This window comes from Podarcis vaucheri, assembly GCF_965113315.1.
Source record: "Podarcis vaucheri genome assembly, chromosome: 16".
Classification (NCBI taxonomy): domain Eukaryota; kingdom Metazoa; phylum Chordata; class Lepidosauria; order Squamata; family Lacertidae; genus Podarcis; species Podarcis vaucheri.
This window is the reverse complement of record NC_138754.1, coordinates 9,710,781-9,735,336: the sequence shown is the minus strand read 5'-3', so window position 1 is coordinate 9,735,336 and position 24,556 is coordinate 9,710,781. Positions and strand designations below refer to the sequence as shown.

Genomic DNA, 24,556 nt, shown 5'->3' with positions numbered 1-24,556 from the left:
GGGGTCTAAATGTATGTATTGATGGCACCAGGCAGGCCTCTCTGGGAAGAGCATTCTGCAAGTGAGGAGCCACCACTGAAAAGGCCTTGCTCTCGTGTTGCCACCCATGGGACCTCTCAGGGAGGGGGCACCCAGAGAAGAGCCTATTGCAAGATCAGAGTTGGGGGCTCAAAAGGGGGCCCAAGAGAGACTTGGGGCCAACATGCCTTGTCAGTCACAGGCGAGCAGGTCTCCTGCACAGGTCAAATACATATACAAATCTTTAGGTGGAACATGCAAGCTTTCACTTAAAAGTCAAATTATCAGAGGGCTTGTGTGAACGAGAACGCAACACCTCTTCGAGGCAGGGCTGAGAAACCACTGGTGGATGTTCCCTCCTCTGCTCTGACAACTTACCTTGCACTCGTGGCAACAGGCTCCCCCCGTGGCGCACTGGGCTCCGGGCATCAGCTTGCACGAGCTCGCATTGCAACATGGGTCTGTACACTCCTGAAAAAGGAGAAAGGCATAAGTTCATTGAAAAACCCACTGAGCTGCCCCAGATCCTCGCTTAGGCTTCATGTGCACAACTACAGTGGTGCCCCGCAAGAAGAATGCCTCGCAAGACAGAAAACTCGCTAGACGAAAGAGTTTTCCGTTTTGGAGGTGCTTTGCAAAACGAATCTCCTGTGGGCTTGCTTTGCAAGACGACAATGTATTGCGAGTTCCTGCTGGTTTCCCCCCCCCCTTCCCCCCTTTTCTAAGCTGCTAAGCCTCTAAAAGCCGCTAATAGCGCTAATCCGCTAATCCTTCAATGGGCTTGCTTCGCAAGATGAAAAAAACTGCTAGACGAAGAGAATCACAGTGAGCTGAACAAAGCCAAAGCGGGCGCTCAGCAAAACGTAGAGGATGCATCCTTCACACCAACTCCAGCTTTCTCCGTCAATTACACAGGAGAACTCTCTACTTCAAGGGGACCCTTTTCGGCCTAGGCTTCTGTGCTGAAGCCTCTATATGGAGTCATACATGAGAGGACTTAACCTCAATGTGCCGTGCCTCGGAACACAACCCTCTCATAAATGGAGCGACCCAGTCAGATAGATGGGGTACAAATAATAAAACTATTATTTATTATTATTATTATTATTATTACTACTACTACTACTACTACACAGCAAGGGCATCTGGAAGCTGCATGGGGCAAAGGTGCTGACCTTTAAAGCCCTAAACAGCCTCGGTCCAGTATACCTGAAGGAGCGTCTCAAGCCCCATCGTTCAGCCCAGACACTGAGGTCCAGCTCCGAGGGCCTCCTGGCGGTTCCCTCACTGTGAGAAGTTGCAGGGAACCAGGCGGAGGGCCTTCTCGGTAGTGGCGCCCTCCCTATGGAACGCCCTCCCATCAGATGTCAAGGAAATAAACAACTATCTGACGTTTACAAGACATCTGAAGGCAGCCCTGTTTAGGGAAGTTTTTAATGTTTGATTATTTATTGCTTGATGATGATGGGAGCCGCCCAGAGTGGCGGGGAAACCCAGCCAGATGGGCAGGGTATAAATAAAAAATAATAAGAATAAAGAGGAGAGGAGGAGGAAAATGGGGAGAGAGGTGCCCTTCGTACCACCAGGAGGCCGCAATCGCACTCCTCCTTGTCTTCCACAAGGAAGTTCCCGCAGCGAGAATCCACCAGGCGCCCTGGATCCGGCACGTCGAGGAGGCACCACACCCGGTCACTCTGCAGGATCTGCTGGAGTTTCCGGTGGCTGCAGCTGCTGAAGGTTAAACCGGGCATGATGCTGGCAGAGAAGAGGGAAACGGTCAGAGGTGGGGTTTCCTCAAACCCCCTGCATTTCAGCAGTCCACCCAGCCACCCGGGGGGGGGGAACCCCACATGAATGCAGAGGCTCACCCCGTCAGTGGCTCCATGATGCAGCTGCGACCAGGGGGAAAGTTAGGGCCAGAGCCGTCACAGCTGCAGCCAGCACCATCGTGGTCAAGGCCCAGGTTGTGGCCTAATTGGTGCGAAAGAGTCGAGGCGATCATCAAGGGGCTGACTGAGTGGTCCTGGAAGAGGAGAAAAGAAAGCTGGAGATAGCTCTGTGACTCCCTTTGGTTTGCATTTTTGAGCAAGCCAACCTAATTCACACTCCTCCTTTTGTTGTTGTTTAGTCGTTTAGTCCTGTCCGACTCTTCGTGACCTGGAGGTGCTGGAGGAGACTCTTGAGAGTCCCATGGACTGCAAGACGATCAAACCGATCCATTCTGAAGGAAATCAGCCCTGAGTGCTCTCTGGAAGGACAGATCCTGAAGCTGAGGCTCCAAGACTTTGGCCACCTCATGAGAAGAGAAGACTCCCTGGAAAAGACCCTGAGGTTGGGAAAGATGGAGGACACAAGGAGAAGGGGACGACGGAGGACGAGATGGCTGGACAGTGTTCTGGAAGCTACCAGCATGAGTTTGACCAAACTGCGGGAGGCAGTGGAAGACAGGAGTGCCTGGCGTGCTCTGGTCCAGGGGGTCACGAAGAGTCGGACACGACTAAACGACTAAACAACAACTCCTCCTTTATTCATTCATAAAAACACTTGCATATACAGTATACTGCTAACTCATAAAGAATCAAGATCCTTAGTTAAGGACCATAAAAAGCCCTGTGGGAAAGGAAATGCAAGGACACAGATTCACCATCTCTTCAGGAATGTGTGGAGGTGGCAGTGATGGATAAAACGACAGACATAATCCAGAAAAAGAGAAAACACATGAGATGGGATATATAATCTATGGGGAGAGATGGAACTGTTTTGTGGTCTATTGGAAAGAGTGTTGGGTGGACAGACTAGAAAGAGATTTGTTCATCTCGCTTATGTACTTGTTTTTCTCTCCGCTCTCTCTTCCCTTTCTGTAGTTCAATGAACAAGTAAAAAAAAAATTTAATGTGAAAACTACGGAAGTTTACCTTATATATGTAAAACGACATAAAAAGGATACAATAAAATAGAATCAGATAAATGTTGCGGAAAGGTGTTTTGTCAAGCATAAGCTTGATGAAACAGAAAAGTTTTCAGCAGGCGTTTAAAAGCTGAATACCTCTTTATTTATATTTTTGAAATACAGTGGTGCCTCGCAAGACGAAATTAATTCGTTCCGCAAGTTTTTTCTTCTTGCGAGTTTTTCGTCTTGCGAAGCACGGTTTCCCATAGGAATGCACTGAAAATCAATTAATGCGTTCCTATGGAAACCGCTTGCCAGGCTGGCGGTGCGGAGAAGGACTTTTCTCCCCACCGCAAGCCTTCAGGACAGGTACGGGAACAGAGGGGAAGGGGCGCAGCGCTTCTCCTCTGTTCCCGGGGCTGGCTGTGGGAGGAGGGTTTTTCCTCCCCACCGCCAACATTCAGAACAGCATTCTGAATGTTGGCGGTGGGAAGGAAAACCCTCCTCCCACCGCAAGTCTTCAGGACAGCCATCCGAAGGCTGGTGCGGGGAGAAGGGCTTTCCGCCCCACCGCCAGCCTTCGGAGGAGCCTTCCGAAGGCTGGTGCGGGGAGAAGGGCTTTCTGCCCCACCGCCAGCCTTCGAAGGAGGTCCGAGGACAGTGGGGAAGACGCACTGCGCTTCCCCGCTGTCCCGGAGATTTCCCTACGGGCTTTTGTCTTGCGAAGGAAGCCCATAGGGAAATTCGTTTTGCAAAGCGCCTCCAAAACGGAAAACCCTTTCGTCTAGCGGGTTTTCCGTCTTGTGAGGCGTTCGTCTTGCGGGGCACCACTGTATACATACTTCATTTATTCTTTGTTTTTACTTTTATACTATTCTTCCCAGAATACTACTTCTGCTAAGCAGACCAGGACTGTGACCCTTTCTGTTTTGTTCCACTTCTCCATGATTCACCCCCAAACCCAAAAGCGTATCCATCCATCAATCAATTTATTACGGTCAATAGGCCAAAACAAACACACCATATGAAACAATCTTGGAGCATAACAGATTGTAAAGTACTGCACAATGTAAGAACCATCATATACAGCTACAATAATTGCACATTAGTCCCTGAAAAAAGGTTATTACGGTTTCAGGCGGCGAGATGTTCTCTTGCTCCCAGTGTTACTGGCAGAAATATAACCACTGCGAGTAATACCTTGGGGTTTTTCTTCCATTAATATCTAACATAAAACTGAACTGGCATTCCCAGAAGTTTGGCCAGCAAAAGGCCAATAGTCTCCTGCCGAACTCCAGCATCTAAGTCACTTAAAAAGAAGGACAGCTGTCTATAGATCCCAGCTCCTGATTATTACAGACCATAATACCCTTAAGGAAAGAAGGGCACCAGCACCGCTGCCCCAAAGCACCAATTGGGCTGGAACAAAAAGTTGCGTGGCAAGTCCCCTCCCCCATGGAAATGAAGACACTGGACACAGTAATTAAGGTTAATGGGCATAAAAGGCCACAACTTTATTGATTACAGAATTGGAAGGTATTGGCCTTAGGCATTGGCTCCTATCGACTACCTGGCATGGGGACCGGGAAGGGTTGTCCACAAGCCATGGGAGTCCTGTTGAAGTACGCCAACTAGGATCCCAACGGGTGTCACCGCTCTGGGGCGTGCCGGAGGCCCTTACCTCCCTAGGTTTCGGACAAGGCAACACTCCCCGGAGTCCTCTACCGGATTACCCTTTTCTTCTGGGGAAGGTGATGGCGTTTCCTTCCCCCCTTTATTTGCATACCAATTGACCCCTGCCAATGCCTAACCACCACTCGAGCAAAGCTCGCCACCAATACCTTCTTTCCATTAACCTTTAAAAAAAAACACACGCTCAGCTGGAAAGGGGCAAAGAGGGCGGTCCCCGGGCGTGCCTAGCCTTAAATAGGCTAGGCCACGCCTCCCTAGTCCGCCGATTGGCGGGCCGGGTCGCCGACACGCCCGGGGATTCCCTAATCTCGCGGGGGCAAAGGCCAGCCCCCGCGTGGGATGTGGGAGGGATTTCTGCCCGCAACCCCCTCTCCTTCCAGGTCGGAAATGGCTCTCTGCAATATTTAACAAATGAACATAAAGATGCAAACTCTAGGTCAAACGTCTACACAAATGCAGAACCCCGATACTCCTGGTGGGTCAGTCTCCCCCCAAAATATCAGAAGCACAGCTCCACAGCAACTCCAGGCAAGGCTTTCAATGAGGCTGCCCTGGTTCCATGGAACAGATAGTAATACAACAGGCACCCGCTTACCTGGGCTATCCAGAAACATGCCGCTACCCCGGCCTCTGAGAAAGCAAGGGGCACAGGTACTCACCATGCTGACCCCGCCGGAGCGATGGGAGCAAATCGAACCCTGCGTGGCCGTTCCTATTGAGCCGCCGGTGAATGGAGATCCCCTACGGGGCAGGGCAGGAGAAAGAAGTGCGAGAGAAGATCACCAAAACAGAGCGTAGCGGGGGTGGAGAAGAGATAAGGTTTTACACAAGACAGAGCCAAGTACACATAGGGAATCCTGCCACAGCTGAGCGGGCAGGCACAAAGGGGGCAGGCTTTGGGATAGCCCCGCCCACATATTTCCAGGCCCCACCCACAGTCCTAGTAGTGTCAATCCCTGCCCATCAATAGTGCAGGCCCTGCCCACAGCCCTGGTTGGTGTCAATCCCTGCCCATCAAAAGTGCAGGCCCCGCCCACAGGCTTGGTTAGTGTCAATTCCTGCCCATCAAAAGTGCAGGCCCCGCCCACAGCCCTGGTTGGTGTCAATCCATGCCCATCAAAAGTGTGCAGGCCCTGCCCACAGCCCTGGTTGGTGTCAATCCATGCCCATCAAAAGTGCAGACCCCGCCCCACAGCCCTGATAAGTGTCAATCCCTGCCCATCAAAAGTGCACAGGCCCCGCCCACAGGCCTGGTTAGTGTCAATTCCTGCCCATCAAAAGTGCAGGCCCCGCCCACAGGCTTGGTTAGTGTCAATTCCTGCCCATCAAAAGTGCAGACCCCGCCCCACAGCCCTGATAAGTGTCAATCCCTGCCCATCAAAAGTGCACAGGCCCCGCCCACAGGCCTGGTTAGTGTCAATCCCTGCCCATCAAAAGTGCAGGCCACACCCCCTAACTGGCCAAGCACACAGCACCCATAACCCAGGCCAAGCACCTGGCACTCCTCCTGGTCAGCCCCCCCCTACACTCCCCCTCTAGGGATTCTCTGAAGCCCATCATCATCATCATCATCATCATCATCATCATAAACAACTTTTATTTGTATCCTGCCCTCCCCGGGCGAGGGTGGGCTCAGGGCTGCTAACCCTCCGGCTCCTTACATGATAAGCTGGACGCTGTCGTGTGGGATCCGCGGAAGCAGCTCCTCCTGCCTCCACCGCAGGAGCCGTTCCAGAACCTCCCGGGGGGAACCGTCCACAGAAATGCGGTTCCCCTTGTTCCAGACTTCGAGGCCGACGAGAGCCACCCGCAGACCCACCGTCCGGTAAAACTGGGCAGAGGAGGGGAAGGAAATGGGAGAGTGCGGGTTTTTAAAAGAAGAAAAAGGAAAGGAAAAGGTCAGAGGGCAAGAGAAAAAAAGGGGTGAGTGCTTTCACTCATTCATTCATTTAAAAAATTATAAATTTTGCAAGGCGGTATACAGACTAAAAAGTACAAGATTGTCATAAAAGTGTCAAGCACATCAGTCAAGGCTGCTTGGCAAAGAGTTGCACATTCGAAAGACCCTGTCTGAATAATCCAGGATGTTTCTTTTTTAGAAGATATCCAAATACCAAGCAGGGATTATTCCTGTCGAAACTCTAGGGGAAGGGAATTCCATAGGTCAGGACCCTGCCATACAAAAGGCTCTGCCCCTGGCAAAGTCCAGCCGGCCCTCAGGAGCGTCGGCCATCAAAGTGTCCCCTCAGAAGACCTCAGCCCAGAAGGCAGAGCTGAAGGAATCAGCAGCCCTTAAGGTTCTTGGGTCCTAAGCTGCAAATTTCCTGCCAAGCTCTCCCCAAAATTACTCTCCGTGCGAGGTAAACACTGAAGCATTGGGAGAAATGTCTTTTAAAAAGCAAAGCAAAGACAGTTCCCCAATATATATGAAGCTGCCTGGCGTCAGGGGAAACCCAACACAGAATTGCCTAGCCAACCTCCCCAAACCTGGAAGAGGATTTGGACTACAACTCCCATAATCCATGACAATCAGCCATACTGGCTGATGGGAACTGGAGTCCAAGGACGTCGTCAAACTACAATTCCCACGTGCGCCACCCACATCCGCCTAGGGCAGCCACTCACCCCATCCATGTGGCTGGCGATCTCCAGCATCCGTGTTTGCGTCCAGTTAAGGTCCGGGTTCAGCTCGAACTGAAAAGGAAACAGAAGCGGAGGTGGTGAGAAGGGACTTGAGACACTGGGGGCCGAGCTCAGCCCCCTGCACCTCTCTGTCTGGCCCTCGGAACTCTCCCCAGGCCACGCCCCACCTCCTCCAGGCCACGCCCCTCCTCAAACACTTCTGCCTGGCAGCAATGTGCGCATGAACTCTGATCATGCCTCCTGCTTCTCTGGACAGTGTGCAAGTACAAAGAAAAAGCTCAGATTTCTTGCACGACAAAGTTAAGGCCCTGCCCTGTACCACCTGTTTAAAGCCCAGGTGCCTGAACAGGTTTGGGTTCGCTATGGAATTCCTGTATTTATATACAGTGGTAACTTGGTTGTTGGGTGGCTTGGCTCCCGAACGCCGCAAACCTGGAAGTGTTCAGGTTTCCAAACATTTTTAGAAGCCAATCGTTCAACATGGCTTCCACCTGAGTGCAGGAGGCTCCTGCAGCCAATCGGAAGCCACACCTTGATTTCTGAACGGCTCCAGAAGACAAATAGGGACGCAGGTGGCGCTGTGGGTTAAACCACAGAGCCTAGGACTTGCCAATCAGAAGGTCGGCGGTTCGAATCCCCGCCACGGGGTGAGCTCCCGTTGCTCGGTCCCTGCTCCTGCCAACCTAGCAGTTCAAAAGCACGTCAAAGTGCAAGTAGATAAATAGGTACCGCTCCAGCAGGAAGGTAAACGGCGTTTCCATGCACTGCTCTAGTTTGCCAGAAGCGGCTTAGTCATGCTGGCCACATGATGCGGAAGCTGTACACCGGCTCCCTCGGCCAATAAAGCGAGATGAGCGCCGCAACCCCAGAGTCGGCCACAACTGGACCTAATGGTCGGGGGTCCCTTTACCTTAGAAGTCTAATAGACTCCTGGGTAGGATTAAGTTCGAGAACTGAGGTACCAATGTATACATATACATATTTTAACTTTTTCAAACATTTTCACAATAACCTTCAAATCAAATGATTACATTCCTTTGTAAGTTGACTTTCTGACCCTTACCTCCACGGTGTTTTTACTTGAACCTTTTCTACTTTACTTTTTATCTCCACTGGAATTCCTGTATTTTTATTTATTTTCTAAGATTTACACACCGCTCGGTTTAAAAACAAAACAAAACAAACAATCTACAACAACCCACCTCAAAGCGGTTTACGGAGAAAATAAAACAAAGGAATTATCAGCATAAATGGTTAAAAACGACAATTTGAAGCACAGAAATAAAACCCGCAATAAACAGACTAAAACATACATTAAAAAAAACTCTAGGTGTTTGGGGAGGCATGTCTAAGCAGAAATGTTTTTAGCAGGTGCTGAGAAGAGTCCAGCGAAAGCGTCTGCCTGATGTCAAATGGCAGGGAGTTCCAAAGTTGCTGGTGCTGCCGCAGGAAAAGATCAATTTCTTATGAATATGGAGCGGGTATTAGGTGGGACTTGTAGCCGTGCCAGTTACACAGGTTGGTGTGGGGCAACACAATCTCACAGGTAAACTGGCCCCAGTTGTTAAGGGCTTTATAGCTTGAACTTGAGCTGGTAGCAAATCGACAACCAGTCCAGTTCTCTGAAGACATGTGTTCTATATGGTGACAAGGCCTCACTCCTGCATTTGTGCAGATTCCTCCCTTCAGGGGCTACTTGTGGATGAACAGATTGTGTTCCAAGGCTTTACTTTCTTCCTGCTTCTCCTCCATGTTTAGCCAGTGCTGAGTTAGCATGCGTTTGTGTCAACTTCTTAGCTCCATTCTAGCCACATGTAAAAAAACTATACAGTACAGTCATACCTTGGTTTTCGAACAGCTTAGTTCTCGGACATTTTGGCTCCTGAACATCGCAAACCTGGAAGTGATCGTTCCAGTTTGCGAACTATTTTTGGAAGCCAAACATCCGATGGAGCTTCCGCTGCTTCCGATTGGTTGCAGGAGCTTCCTGCAGCCAATCAGAAGTCGCACTTTGGTTTCTGAACATTTTGGAAGTCAAACGGACTTCCGGAACTGATTCTGTTCAACTTCCAAGGTCCGACTATACTTAGAGCAGCTCTGTATGCCACGACTTAAAGATCTAAAGATTTCTTTACCCTTTCAACCAGTCATCTTACCAGACTTACTCCTTTCTGCGTACCGCGGCTGCAATAGATTTACCAAACGGCAACAGATTTAACCTTCGGAAACATTCAGTGCAGATTTCCCCGGGGATTTGGTTTCCGATGGGGACAGTGAGGGAACGAGGAGAAACAGGGAAACCTCTCCTCGTTGAGATCTGGCAACTTGAGGAACCGGCCCATTGGGAAATGTCCCTCACTGGGTAAAACTGTACATTTGCAGTGCATTTTAGAAGAGACGGCAACTTTATTTCTGGGAAGCTACGAGGAATGTGTTTGCGTTTTGTTAAGGGCTTTGCCATGGGGGCCTGGGGGGCGGTACAAGCATCATCTCACCTCTGCCTGGTCAGCCACCATCACTAGCTCCACGAATCCACGTTCAGGCTCCGCCTCGCGCTTTGCCTGGGAGACGGGGCGAAAAACACTGTTATGCACCTGGATTGCAACTGCCAGTCAGAATAAGCAGCACAGGACCAGCTGGACCGATGCTCTGGCCCAGATGTTCAAAAGGCTTTCTGGAAGACGATATATAATGAATTGAAAAAGGTATTTAAATATACCTTCTTGAAGAAACCAGAGGCCTTTCTCCTAGGCATAGTCGGCCAATTGGTGCCAAAGAAGGACAGAACTTTTTTTATGTATGCCACAACAGCAGCAAGAATACTCATTGCAAAGTATTGGAAGACACAAGATTTACCCACACTGGAAGAATGGCAGATGAAGGTGATGGACTACATGGAACTGGCGGAAATGACTGGCAGAATCCGAGACCAGGGAGAAGAGTTGGTGGAAGAAGATTGGAAGAAATTTAAAGACTATCTACAGAAATATTGTAAAATTAATGAATGTTAGAATGATGTTGGATAGAAATTAAGTAGTTTTCAGCTGTAAAATTATAAGGGAATATGAAAAATGGATTATTAATAGGTAAAAATTTAACGTTACAATAGTTTAAGATTAAAGACTAGGATAAACGAAGAGGGTAAGGATTTGCTGAACCAACAAACTGAACTGGAATACAAAAAAGGGAGGTGTGAGGAGGTCCGGGAAATAAGCTAATGAAAAATAAGTAATGGAAAGAATAAGTTGTTTTTAACCATTTTTATTTTGCATTTTCTTACTTTTTTTTGGTAATACTTTGAAAATCTTAATAAATATCTTATTAAAAACTAAAAGCAAAACGGGGACTTCCGGGTTGGCGCCATCGCCGAATGGCGGACTCCCTCCGAGCTCCGGAGGGAGTCGGCTCGGCAGGGGCTGGGTCCTACCGCGCCGGCGACGCGGGGACCCTTAAAAACCACGGGCACGGAGCCCGTGAACATGGTGACTCGGCTGGCATCGTTAGCGCCCTCCCGACTTGTGAAGGAGCCTTTTTAAAGGCTACGGATCGGGTGCCGGGGAGTGGCGTGGTGCTTTGAGTCCTCCGCTTCCCCTGCCGAGCGCAGCCGCATGCCATTCGACGGAGAGCGCTGGCTTCTTCCTTTGAAAATTTGGACATTTGGCGATAACCCGTGAGTAATTGGGTAACCGGGTACAAAAGGAGAAAAAAAAGGAATTTTTTTTCGGATTCGGCACGAGCGGGGGGGATCCAAAAAAGGAAGTCAGTTCCCCCCCTGATTGTAAACATGCTAAAACAAGGACTGGGAAACCAAGATCGATCCAGAAATTTATTGATGACAAAACCACCAACTCCACGATGGGAAACTACAAGAATTGTGCTGGAGGAGAAGAGGGTGAGAGGAAAGGGCAACCCCCCCCCCCCTGGGAACCGGGGCGATTCGGAGAGCCTGGTGAAGAGAAACGGAGAATTTGACAGCTGTCAAAAGAGCTGTCAAAGCTAGAGAATATAAAGAGGATTTTGTTACAAGTTCTTTGCTGGTCAATTTTGTTACAATTTGATATAAATATGGATATAAACTGTCGGGGGAAAAGAAACAACAAATTGACTTTTGGACTAGAGGATACAAAGTTATTGCAATCCCCCTAGAGGGGTTTCGGGACATTACAAGTGTCGTATGTGGAAAACTACTCTGGGATGTGCACAGGTCTTATCTCCTGGGAAAGCTGCAGAACTGAAATACTATTTTGTCTACAGAGGTGACCATAATACAATAGAATCTTCTATTGAAGCAAGAAAGGAACTGGACATAAGTCTTTGTCCCTGAATAACAAACCTCTGTAGAGACATTAAATTTTGGAACAAGAATGTTTTGACAGCTGAACAAGACAGAAACCTGAGAAAGCAAGAAATAAAAGAGCAAATGACTAAATACGACACGGAAAGAACAACGGGAGGAGCAACAAATGATTAAGGAAAATTAAAGGCCTCTATTAGACTGGATTTTTGAAGTTAAATATTATTAAAACAACCAAATCTAAAGAAACCGGCAAGATGGACTGAGAAAAATTTGGCTGTGGACTTAAGATCTCCAGGCCGACAACATACAGACAAATGGACATGGGGAATCAAAACCGGGGAAGGGAGGGGGAATCTTAGAATCCAAAGGCTATGTAACCAACTTTTTGAACTTTTCTATATTTTCTATCTTATATTCTTTATAACTTTGATCTCATATGTTTCTGTTTTTTCTTTTTTTAAGAAAGGGGGAACTCGTGGAAGGAAATGAGAGCTGATCTTGGGGGGGAAATTTTGTTCTATTACAAGATGAGGAGTGATGTTAAGATTGTGTAAATTTAAATTGGTTTATGAGTAAAATATATTAGGTTTAAATTGGGAATGAGAGCTTGTGGAACTAACTTAGGGAAAGGGGAATACAGTCGGGAGGGGAAGGAGGAAGTCCCAGAAAGAAGGCTATGAAAAGAAGGGTCTAAATTTGTTTCTCTTTTTCTTTCTTTTCTTTATCTTCCTTATTTTTCTTATTCTGTTATTATTGGAAATTTTAATAAATATGATTATAAAAAAAAAAAACTAAAAGCAAAACGCACCCTTTGTATCCAGCTGCGCTCGGGCTGTGGCCGCGGGCGGAACTGTCCCCGGGACAGAGAGACCAGCACGCATTCCCCCGTCTCTTGCCTGACGGACTCAAGTCTGTAGGCCCTCGTACCCTGATTCTCTTCTGCTCTGGACTCCAGGCTATAGCTCCTGTCGCTGGACACAACCAGCAGACCACTGGCAGGGCGGAAAGAAAAAAAACAGTCAACCACATTTTTGCCCACGGAAAACCGCAAGAGTGAAAGGAATCTGCTCAGGGGTGATCCCTCCGGCCTCCCACAGAGCTTCGCCTCGTCCAGCATCTCCTCTCATACCTTAGCCCAGAGCAAACGCAGACATTGGCCCAGGAGTCTCGGTAGCCCTGGATCTTGCCTCGATAGCAGCAATTGCCCTGGAAGACAGAGAAAGCAGGGAGAATAAGCCCAGCCTCCCAAGTTTGGCGTTATAGCCCTGCCCCCTGCTTTTCCCGCGGGAGATTTGCCCCATTCCCTTGACCCCTGGGGCCACATGACCAGGGATAGCTCAGTCGGCAGAGCAAGAGATTCTTCATCTCAGGGCTGTGGGTCAAGCCCCGCGTCAAGTAAAGGACTCCTGCACTGCCGGGAGTTAGACCCAATGACCTGTGTGGTCCTTCCAAGTCTATAAACATCTACGCCATACATTGAAAAGCACTGTGATGCCGTTCTATGGCTTCCCCCAAAGAATTCTGGGAGCTGGAGTTTGCTAAGGGTGCTGAGCGTTGTCAGGTGGCCTCCCTACTCCCCTGAAAGAGCTGCAATTCCTGGAGTGGTTTAACAACCATTCCCTCTTCTTCATAGGAAACTCTGGGAACTGTAGTTGACTGTAAGGGAATCAGGGGTCTCCTAACAATTCTCAGTGCCCTTCACAAACTACAGCTCCCAGAATTCTTTGAGGGAAGCATGGCAGCTTAAAGTGCTTTAAATATATCCCTTAACTTAACCCTTCCCAGCTCCACAGCTGAAATACTTTATTGTCACTTGTACAACTTGTATACAGTGAGATTACTTGAGCACCCCCCACTCAGCTCTCTTAGTCTTAATTCCCCTCGTTTACTGACGCACACCCACCAAACCCAAAAGTCACTTGCCCTGTTGTTATCTTTTCATTCAGCGGCCTAACAGCCCACAGACAGAAGCTGTTCTTTACCCTGTTGGTGCGACTAATCAGGCTTCTATATCTTCTGCCTGCGGGCAGGAGATCAAGAAAGTGCCAGCCAGGGTGTGAATCACCCCTGAGAATTTTCCTCACTCTCCTGAGGCAACGTTCTTCCGCTATTTCATCCAGTGGATTCACGGGACAGCCCATAATATCTTGTGCTATATTCACCACCCTCTGTAGGCACTTCCTATCAGATGATGTCAAACCAGCGTACCACACCGTGATGCAGTATGAAAGGACACTTTCTATTGTGGACCGGCAGAAGGAGATCATCAGATGTTGATTGACATCGTTCTTCCGCAAGACTCTGAGGAGATGGAGTCTCTGTTGGGCTTTCTTAACCACCTGGGTTGTATTTATTTTCCAAGTAAGGTCTTTAAGCTTTTTGAGAATACAACAACCAGAACGGTACACAGTGTGGTTGGACTATGAAAGGCCTGAGGCAGCTGCCTTTTCCCAATGTGAAATCCACCATTTTCAGAGTTTCCACCCACAGGCTGGACCTTTTTCCCATGAACCCTCTGCTGCTGTGACCCCAATCTCTCTTTCCTGGCCAATCGCTGCCTGCTCAGATCCCAGCCTGCTTCTCCAGCCCTGGAGCTGGCACCTCTGCTGAAACTTCTGCATCGTGGCAGAGTCCCAGCTGGCAGAGGAGGTGGGCCCAGGAATAAACGTTCCCCAGGCCCCGGATCTCGGCGGGGATGGGTGCCAGCAGAGGAATGGGCTGCGCAGAGCCAGAAAAACAGATGCCCACCTCTGTGCTCGTCGGATGCGTCGCCCTCTCCCCGTTGGAAAGGTAATAGACGAGTCCTTGGGTGCCTGCCAGCAGCTCCCTACGATGGAAGACATACAAATCAGCAGGGACAGACCGTGGATTTGGAGGACGCAAGAAGGTTGCAGGGGAAAGATGGCAGCAAAGCTCCTTTTTAAAATTCGCCCCTTGAATCAGAACCACGAGGACTGGAAGCTTAATTGATTTTTAGGCGAGGGAGCCTAGCAGAGAACGTGCCTTGCATGCAGAAAGTCTCGGGTTCAACCCCCAAAAGCATCTTCAGACAGAGCTGGGAATATCCCTTTCTCTGAAACCCTGGAGCTCCACAGGCAGATCAGACAGAGCTTAGATGGCCCTTCGGCCTGATCCTGCGGGGATCTTGTGTTACTGCAGCTCTCAAACTCTTTTCTCTAGGGCACACTTTCAGAATAAACATTTGCTCGTGCCACATTGAATTTTTCAATGGTAAGAAATGCAATGGAAAACAAAAAGATCGCAACTGGGATTGTCCTCAACGTTGCTTGATACTCTTTGCTCTCAGTTTGAGAAGATATCTAGCCATATTCTGCAAATAAATATATTTTTTGATACTATACAGGCAACGGCCGTTTTGCACGGGGGTTACATTCCTGACTCTTGCATGTGTCGACGGAGCATACAAAAGCCCGTCCTTCTCCTGCCCAAGCCCCTTTTTCCTGCCACTTCTGGGTTTGTTGCGATGTGTGGATGTGCTGTCACACACATATTGGACCAGCAAAAACAGCTGTCGCCTGTACTACACTGAAATGTTTAAATGTTTCTCTGATTCTCCTCGCATCTCCCTGCCTCGCTTGCCATCCTCTGCGCGACACCCTTGGAGAACCACTGGATTACACTAAGATTCGGGGAGGGGGTGAGGATAAAATGGTAGACATGGCCCCCTGCTTTATTTCCTGTGGGTTGTTTTAATAATGTGATGGTGGCTGCGGAGTATCGAAGCAGGAGCCAAAATACAGTGGTACCTCTGGTTACGTACTTAATTTGTTCCAGAGGTACATTCTTAACCTGAAACTGTTCTTAACCTGAAGCACCACTTTAGCTAATGGGGCCTCCTGCTGCCGCCGCGCCGCCACAGCACGATTTCTGTTCTTATCCTGAAGCAAAGTTCTGAGAGCCAGTATGCTGTAGTGGTTAAGAGCGGTAGTCTCGTAATCTGGGGAACCGGGTTCGCGTCTCCGCTCCTCCACATGCAGCTGCTGGGTGACCTTGGGCCAGTCACACTTCTGTGAAGTCTCTCAGCCCCACTCACCTCACAGAGTGTTTGTTGTGGGGGAGGAAGGGAAAGGAGATTGTTAGCCGCTTTGAGACTCCTTAAAGGGAGTGAAAGGCGGGATATCAAATCCAAACTCTTCTTCTTTCTTCTGAACCCGAGGTACTATTTCTGGGTTAGCGGAGTCTGTAATCTGAAGCGTATGTAACCCGAGGCACCACTGTAATTCCAGGGGCAAAGCTAGAGATTTCTGGTTAGAAGGCGCTCGCCACTTCTGCCCATGATGCAAACCCAAACTCACTGATTCTGTACCAAGTCCAGGAGGAGGCGATCTCCCTCGACCTCCAGCACAACCCTCAGCCGAGCCGGGAAGCCCTGAGACCCCTGAAAAGGAGAGAGGGGATGGTTGGCAGAAGGCGACAGAGAACCCATCATGTTTTCTTTGTGGACAGATCCCACCCGCCCCTGCTTAGTGAGAAGGGGTATCGCTGTGAGCCAGAGCAAGTGGCTGAGACCACCCTCTCGGGCCAGATCTCTGCAAGCTAAACTCTTTCCAAAAGTGCCCCCTTCACCAAGGCCAAACCTAGGGCAGGGGAAAAAAGCTTCCTTCATCCCCTTGATGGCAGGAAGCACCTCGCCCAGCTTAGCTCATTGTCCTCCTGCAGGCGTGAAGGGGAGCGGGGGTTGTGTGTGACCGAGCATGTTGCACAGGGGTGTCTGCTTCTCTCCCCCTCCCCCGGCCATCCCCACCCAGCGTTTCCTGCCCAGGAGTAATACCCGGAAATGCTTGAAGGCTCCCAGCATCCGTGGGTCAGGCATAGGACTGGGAGGGCAGGCTGAAGGCTTGGGGAGAGGGGGAGGCGAGTGGCACCGGTTGCAGAGCGCGATGAGCTCATTTGGCCAGCTCAGCTCGAGGTCACGGCATCACCGCAGCTGCTCCACTGCCCCCTTTCCGACCGCCTCCAGCTTTCTCCCGGTTAACAGATCTCTCTCCAGCTGGAAAGCCGGCAGGGAAACTCACCAACGCCGCCTCCTTCAGGCTGACGGGCTGCCCGCCCTGCAGGATCGTTGGCGAGATGGGCCACGAACAGGTCCTGTCATCCCATGGCCGCTGGGTCCCAACATCTGAAATTGGGAATGGGCAAGGGGTTACTCTCAGTTTCGTGTTTTCCTGCAATCTTAGATTTGGCTCACCGCTCCAATCTACGATTAGTTTTTTTTTCAAGCCCTTGTGAAAAGTCACCAGCTTTTCAGCATCAATTTCTCCCCCCCCCCCAAGGTTTTGTTTCACTCTATAACACATATAAAACCACAGGGACTTAACAACATGTGAAAAACGAAACTACAAAATAGGCACATAGAATGAATCCAATAGCACATGGGTTAACGCAACAATCAAGAGGATCAGCATTATCAGATTATAAAGTCCAGTTCCAGATTTGTCAGGCTTGAAAATTATGGTTCCGCTGCATACATGATAAAAGGGTGCCGTATCACATTAAAAGTGTCTGGAGGTTCTCATCCTTGTTGATTTTAGTGCTAATTTCTCATACCCGTTTTTTGGTATGCAATTTCAACTATTATTTTTGCAAAATAACCTTTTCCTAGACACAGTGCACTGCTGCATGGCTTTTTGACTAATGCATGCATTTTGACGCACACAGTGTCCTGGTATATGTATTTGAAGACCCCTCACTCAGCTGGAGGACGGAACTGCAAAATTTGGAGAACTGCACATTTCAAAGGAGGGCGTTCTGGTTTGCAGATTGTTCCGGGAAGTGCAGATATAACAAGTTCCCCTTTAAAGGCAAACGGAAACAGATTTCTTCTCCAGCGCAACACGGAATGCCAAAAAAACAAAGCATTCGCCGCCTCCCTTCCCTCTCTGCTCCATCCACTTGAAAGCCCTTTTCCCCTCACCAGCTTTTATGCCCAACCATGTATTAAATCAGTATCTTGGTAAGTCTGGATTCCCCATGGAGAAAGCTTGCGATGCCGTCACCTCAATGAATAATGCAAATGGACACTGTTATAAACAGTTGCAAGGCCTAATTGGTTCAGCTTCTGAAAGGCATGGAAACAGTCATGGACAGAACCTCGGCCCTCCAGATATTGCTGGGCTCCTCAACTCCCACCATCTCTAACCGCTAGTCATAGTGGCTGGGAGGCTGATGGGAGGCCGAGGCCTATACATCACCTTGAGTGCTGGCGGTCTGACCTTTGGAGCGGGTCGCAGGTCCTCTAGAATGATCTGCCCTACCTTTTGAGTCCCTCTCCAGACTTATGGACTAGAAACCTGTGTGGTGTTGTGCACAGGTTTTTTAGTATTATTATTATTCTTTTGCACGAGCAGAATTCAGCCTTAGAACTGAAATACAAGCAAGATTATGCCACAATACACTTCTCCCCCCCCCCCTCTTTCCAAGGAACTAAAGAAAGGACTTCCTTTCTTAGTGGGGTTCGGCTGAATCACTCGACACAGTGCATTGAGATGTGCAGCAAATGAGCCTTTGCTCAAACAGGCTTAAGGGCTTAAATGGTGCTGGAAAGGGGAGGGTGGTGAGCTGAAAGCAGGGAGTGGGGGGGGGGTGCAGAAAAGGTGACTAATATTACAAGCCCATGCATGTTTATTCAGAACCATCCCCTGCCTCTGTTCGATGGGGCTCAGTTCCTGGTAAAGGTGTATCTGGTTGCTGTTTGACCTGACATGTACCTCCACAGATAAAGGGAAACGTCTTTCTAAATCAATCTTTGGTCCATCGACATCAGGATTGATCACACTGGCCTGCAGCAGCATTTCGGGAATTTGGGTGGACTAAGCTCCTTCCTACCATCTATGAAGCTGCCTTATGCAGATTCAGCCCATCAAGTGCAGTGTTGTCTACACTGGCTGGCAGCAGCTCTCTGGGATTTCAGACAAGAGTCGCTTCCAGATCCCGGGAGCTGAACCCTATAATTCTGCATGCGCTCTGCCCCCGAGTTCTGGGCCTCCCCCTAGAAACAACAAAAGACCCCAGCCCCCATCATTCAAAACATATGGCTGATTGCAGAAGGCGGCTTCCGTGGTTCCTGTTCCAGAGTCAGAACGTTGGTCCTTCTAGCCGAGTATTGCATGCACGGGCTGGCAGCAGCTCAATTGGGATTTCAGACAAGCGCCTCATCCCACCCTACCTGGAGATCCTGGGAACAGAACCTGGCATTTTCTGCATGCAAAGCAAGCACTCTACCAATGATATACCGCCTGTTTGCTACACCATTTAAGAAGTGTGAAGACCGTCTGAGTAAAGGTTCATAAAATAGTTCAGCTGGTGAGAGCATAGCGCTGACAACGCCAAGGCTGCAGGTTCGATCCTGGTAAGGGACAGCTGCAAATTCCTGCATTGCAGGGGGGTTGGACTAGATGACCCTCAGGGTTCCCTTCCAACCCTACGGTTCCGTGAAAAGCATATCAGAAGGGCCCAGCTGGATCAGGCTAAAGGCCCACATCCTGTTCTCACAGGGGCTGCTAGCCAGATGGAAGCCCGTATTCCTCTGCTCACTTTCACATCTGGCCCCCAGAAGGTTGCTTGAAAGACAATGCAGCCCAGGAGCTCAAGAAGGGCAAAGCCAAAATCCATTGTGGAGGTACCAGTTTAAAAATGTAGCAGGTGGCCAAGGAGAAACCACATGGATTTCTGTGCAGCACTTAGGATAAGTTGAAAGCCAGTGAGGATCCTCTTGGAAGATTGCATCCGATTGAGGAGAGCACAGTAACGTAAACAGAGCGTTGTTATTGGAGAGGGACTAGAAGCTGAGTGTGCGGACATACAATGCCCCCATCACTTCCAGAGGGTTGAGTAGATTTTAAGGAGTACAGTAAAAACCTCTACCAGCTCCCCCTGATTTCTTAGCTGCCCAAACCATAGGTGTTGGTTGGACTCCAACTCCCATCAGCCAGTGCAGCCAACGGTCAGGGATGATGGGAGTTTCAGTCCAACACCTTTAAGAGGGTCTCTGGTTCCCTGCCTTTGTCCTTCACACGTCCCAACCAATTGGGGATCACAGGTTAACTGCACTTAACAGAGGTGTGAAGCAGGGATGGGGAACCCACAGCCTTCCTGACGTTGCTGGACTCCGACTCCCATCAGCCCCAGCCAGCAATGGCCCACGAGTCAGGGAAGATGGGAGGTGGAGTTCAGCAGCATCTGGAAGACCGCAGTTTCTCCAGCTCTGCTTTTTACGATCCTAGGAAGCTGACTTAATCCAGATCAGTCTCAGAATCGCTTATCCTGGCTTGGTAGCAGCTCTCTCACACAGGAAAGAGCCGTGCTACAGCCTTCGTTCTTGGAGTTTTCCAGAGGAATCTGACTGGCCACTGTTGGGAGAACAGAAAGATAATGGTCTAGAGATGGGAGTTTTGCTCTGATCCCACAAAATCCCCTTTATATCCCTAGGCATAAATTCTGAAAAGCAGCCTTTAACCTCCCTTCATCCTAAACTTCTCGATCCCCCACTGTTTTGGAAGCGGAGGACTAGGGTTGTCAACTCTCAAACAGGTAACTATAACGAGGATGGCAGATAACGGAGCCTAGAGGTTCAGAGGCAGTCTACCTGCCAACAGAGCAGCCACACCCAACCTTGGTCCCCAGATGTTGCTGGGACTACAACCCCATCATTCCCAGCCATCGTTGCCCACAGTCAGAGAATGGGCGTTGTAGTCCCAACCGTGTCTGAAGAAACCAAGGACGGGCTAGAGAGATTAATGATGGGGAAAGGGCTCTTGGCTTCATAAACCTGTGGAAAACAAACTCATGGGTGTTTGGTCTAGCGTTGCCAACTTCTGCAGCTGCGCCTTTAACAGCAATTTGACCTGCAGCAGTGAACAGGTGATCGTATTACTTTCCATGTCATGGAAAGTACACCTGCTGATTTCATCTCAAACCACTGTTAAAAAATGAAGGTAAAGGTAAAGGTAAAGGGACCCCTGACCATTAGGTCCAGTCGTGACCAACTCTGGGGTTGCGGCGCTCATCTTGCTTTACTGGCCGAGGGAGCCGGCGTATAGCTTCCGGGTCATGTGGCCAGCATGACTAAGCCGCTTCTGGCGAACCAGAGCAGCGCACGGAAACGCCATTTACCTTCCCGCCGGAGCCGTACCTATTTATCTACTTGCACTTGGACATGCTTTCGAACTGCTAGGTGGGCAGGAGCAGGGACCGAGAAACGGGAGCTCACCCCGTGGCGGGGATCCGAACCGCCGACCTTCTGATCGGCAAGTCCTAGGCTCTGCGGTTTAACCCACAGCACCACCAGCGTCCCTTCCACCCCCCAAATCCTCCTCACCTGCCTTCTCCAGCTATCAGCAACCTCCACCCATGATGGGGAGAGAACCTAGGAATATAGGCAGCTGCCTTCTTCCAAGTCAGGCCCATCAAAGCTCAGTACTGTCTACACTGACTGGCAGCAGCTCTGCAGGGTTTTCAGAGAGGGAGTCTCTCGCAGCCCTACCTGGAGATGCCAGGGATGAAACCTGAGACCTCCTGTGTGCAATGCAGTTGCTCCGCCACTGAACTAGGGCAAAAACTGGCTCTTTCGGCTGCTGATTCAGAGGAGTAGACCAAACACCAGACAGGAAGCCCAGACTCTCACAACCAAGGCAGCAGTCAGAAAACAGTGCCAACCCCGGCTTTCTAGATGAGCAAGACACGTTTTCAAAGAGGCACCTGTCTAGAGCGTTCACTTCAGTTATTTTCCAGGGCAGGGCAGTTAAGGGCTGCAATCTTATTGTCATACTTACTTGAGAGCAATCCCATTGAACGCGATGAAAACATGCCTAAATGACTCAGTGCTTAATTTGTAAAAGGGGGGGGTTAAATCTTTTAGCAGCAACTCCCCTCCCCTTCCATTTTGGAAATTTCCCCTCTAATATTCGATATGGGTCTATTTACTGTGTGACAATGCAAATGCCAGGGACGCGGGTGGCGCTGTGGGTTAAACACAGAGCCTAGGACTTGCTGATCAGAAGGTTGGCAGTTTGAATCCCCGCGATGGGGTGAGCTCCCGTTGCTCGATCCCTGCTCCTGCCAACTTAGCAGTTCAAAAGCATGTCAAAGTGCAAGTAGATAAATAGGTACTGCTCCAGCGGGAAGGTAAACTGCGTTTCTGTGCGCTGCTCTGGTTTGCCAGAAGTGGCTTAGTCATGCTGGCCATATGACCCGGAAGCTGTACGCCGGCTCCCTCGGCCAATAAATCGAGATGAGCGCCGCAACCCCAGAGTGGGCCACAACTGGACCTAATGGTCAGGGCTCCCTTTACCTTGACCTTTTAATGCAAATGCCCTCTGAACATGCTTAGAGGCACCTTCATCTTGCCTGACAATCACATACTCCAATGAAGAGGGTTGGCCAATGGCTCCATGGTGGGATAAACTAAACCACAGGCAGAGATGGGGAAATTGTCACACTCCAGATGTTGTCTGGCTCACATCAGTCCCAGCCAGTTTGGCCAACCGTCAGGGGCATATGTGCCAACTCCCTGGGGCACTGGGTGCCCGAGCACCCTCAAAATTTCCTATGAAGGGCCTGGGCAGGCCAGGGTCATGCACACTGCATGGCACCCACAGTCAGGGATGATGGGAGCTGTAGTCCAGCAACGCCTGCAGGTCTACAGGTTTTCCACTCCTGCCCTGGACCAATCATGTCCTAACCAATCAGGGATCACATAAAAATGCATTTACAGAGGTCCAAAGGATGTGGCCCTTCAAATGATGTCAGACTCCAGCTCCCATCAGCTCCAGCCAGCATAGAATGATGGGACCTGGAATCCACAAACATTTGGCGAGATACACAGGTTTCCCCACCCTGGTATAACAGCTTAGAAGAGAGAGGCTGCAATTCTTACGCCACTTACCATCGAATCCAACGGGAATGACTTCTTTGCAGATATGAATAGAACTGCAACTTGAGTCATCAGGAAATTCCGCTCCTACCTCTCCCACCTCACTACTGACAAGCTGCTGTTTTCTCTGCAACACGCAATAATGCTGGCCTGATTTATTACTGTGAGCACCTGCTCTGCATGCAAACGGCTCCAAGTTAAATCCCCAGTATCTCCAGGTAAGCTTGGCAATAAAAGCACCTTTACTGAGAGCTGCTGCTGCTAGGCAGCCAGTGTGGATATATAGAAGATGGACCAATGGACTGACTTGAAATAAGGAAGCTTCACAATAACCCACCTACCTTGCAGGGTTGTTGTAGCGGATCAAAACAAGCCAAGCTACGCTTCCATTATTATTTTTTAATGCTGCAAATCTTCATGCGTGTTTACTCGGGATTCCCAACGCCGCCGCGGCTTTCCCGGGTCAGCCTGCGTGGTAGCTGACTGCAAACGGACCCGCGCTTGGGAAGAAGTAACGTGTGAAGGCGGCCCCAAGGGGTGGCGGGGAAAGGGGTAAGCGGCATACGCCTCTCTGACTCACCGTCCTTCCGTGCTCTCGAAGTGCCTTCGCGCCGCTCCGGCGTAGCTCCGGGGAGAAAGCCGCCAACCCCGAAGGGAGCGCAGGAAGCCAGAAGTACGCCGACCCCCCAAAGCAGCGCCATGCGTCTCTCGCAGCCACCGGGGAGCCGCGGGAAGAGGCGCCCCGACGGTGCGCCCTAGCGCGCAACAGCCGCCGGCTCCTTGGAGAGGTCCGTGCGCCCTTGGCGGCGCTTTCCGGGCGCTCGCTTGGAGAGCAGCCGGAGATCGGGGCGGCCGGGAAGGGGAGCAGCTTGGCTCCGGAGCAGCAGCCAGGGCAGCAGCCAAGGCTCCGGCTAAATCCCTCCCCGGGGCCGGGCTGCAACGGATCAGAGGCCGCCTCCTCCTCGGCCCCGCCGCCGCCTCCGCCCGCCCTCCCGCCTCGCATTGCAGCGCAGCTGCTGGGCCCGCCCGAGAACGGGAACTTCCTGCCCAAGCGACCTTCAGCCTCCGCCCGGCTGCGCGTTGCCAAAGCCCGGCCCGAGAAGCCGCGGCGCGCCCGCCCTCCTCCCCGGCTGACGCAGGGCCGGGGCGCGCGCAAGGAGGGCGCACCGGGCGGGCGAGGTGCCAGCTTCTCCGCTCGGCCGAAGAAGGGGCTCCGAGGCTGGGAAGCGGCGCCGCTTCCGAAAAGGGATTGGCACTGAGCAGCAGCGGGGAAGGGAGGCGGGGGAGAGCTTCGGGATTTCCCTGCCCCAGAGGGAAGGGCGAGGCATGGCATTTTGGAGTTGCCAAACAGAATAACAACAACAACAACAATAAAAAAAAGAATCTTCCTTGCGAAATCGCCTTACCCCAAACACGCCCACTCCGCTGCTCCAATCTGCAGGACTGGCCCTGTTGCAATCCGCGCGTAACACCCGCATAGTCGTCGTCCCACGTTTGTAAGAAGTTACCCTTTGGAACTCCTTGCCTATGGTTGTCAGGTCTTTTCCGGCACCTGCTAAAAACATTTCTGTTTAAGCAAACCTACCCAGATATGTAGAATGTTGGCCGATTTTTAAAATCTGGGTTTTTTTAAGCTTTTTAAAAAAAACTTTTTATTTTTACTGATTATTTTATTCTTTCGTTCTTTTTGTAAATTGCTTCGAGGGCTTTATGATGGGCAAGCAGTATATAAATCTTTGAAATAAATACATTAAATAAATATAAAAAAATCATAGGTAAAGGTAAAGGACCCCTTTACCCCCTAAGACTTTTTATGTATGTGATGACAGCCACACAGATGCTATTAGCCCAGAGATGGAAAGAAGATAAAGTCCCTACAAAGAGAAGAATGGCAAATTAAACTGTTGGACTATGCCGAAATGGCGAAACTGACAGGAAATCTCAGGAACCAAGAAGACCAAACTTTAACACAGGATGCGAAAAAAATTATAATTTATCTTGGAGACCGCTGTAAGCAAATGAAAACATTAGCAGGATTGCAATAACACTTGTAATGTACATAGCAAGTACTATGGAGGTAATGGAGTTGTATAAAATATGGACAGTAGAGAAGATGCAGTAGAGA

General features: G+C 50.0%; 1 protein-coding gene across 4 annotated transcripts in view; it reads right to left on the bottom strand.

Moving 5' to 3' along the window:
* ADAM15 (ADAM metallopeptidase domain 15) overlaps positions 1 to 23,459 on the bottom strand; it is a 55,245-nt gene extending 31,786 nt beyond the window's left edge. For 2 of the 4 annotated variants that reach the window (XM_082202125.1, XM_082202128.1), the window contains exons 1-13: positions 23,012 to 23,458; positions 16,577 to 16,680; positions 15,857 to 15,939; positions 14,289 to 14,367; positions 12,670 to 12,746; positions 12,349 to 12,532; positions 9,739 to 9,804; positions 7,226 to 7,294; positions 6,262 to 6,431; positions 5,260 to 5,341; positions 1,887 to 2,041; positions 1,599 to 1,773; positions 397 to 489 (exon numbers count right to left, since the gene is read on the bottom strand). In XM_082202125.1, coding sequence (XP_082058251.1) covers positions 397 to 489; positions 1,599 to 1,773; positions 1,887 to 2,041; positions 5,260 to 5,341; positions 6,262 to 6,431; positions 7,226 to 7,294; positions 9,739 to 9,804; positions 12,349 to 12,532; positions 12,670 to 12,746; positions 14,289 to 14,367; positions 15,857 to 15,939; positions 16,577 to 16,680; positions 23,012 to 23,132 — 1,458 coding nt within the window. In that variant the 5' untranslated portion in view covers positions 23,133 to 23,458. Of the gene's footprint in view, positions 1 to 396; positions 490 to 1,598; positions 1,774 to 1,886; positions 2,042 to 5,259; positions 5,342 to 6,261; positions 6,432 to 7,225; positions 7,295 to 9,738; positions 9,805 to 12,348; positions 12,533 to 12,669; positions 12,747 to 14,288; positions 14,368 to 15,856; positions 15,940 to 16,576; positions 16,681 to 23,011 lie in introns of all 4 variants that reach the window. The other 2 variants (XM_082202127.1, XM_082202126.1) reach the window with 2 other exon arrangements.
* Positions 23,460 to 24,556: the final 1,097 nt, after the last annotated feature.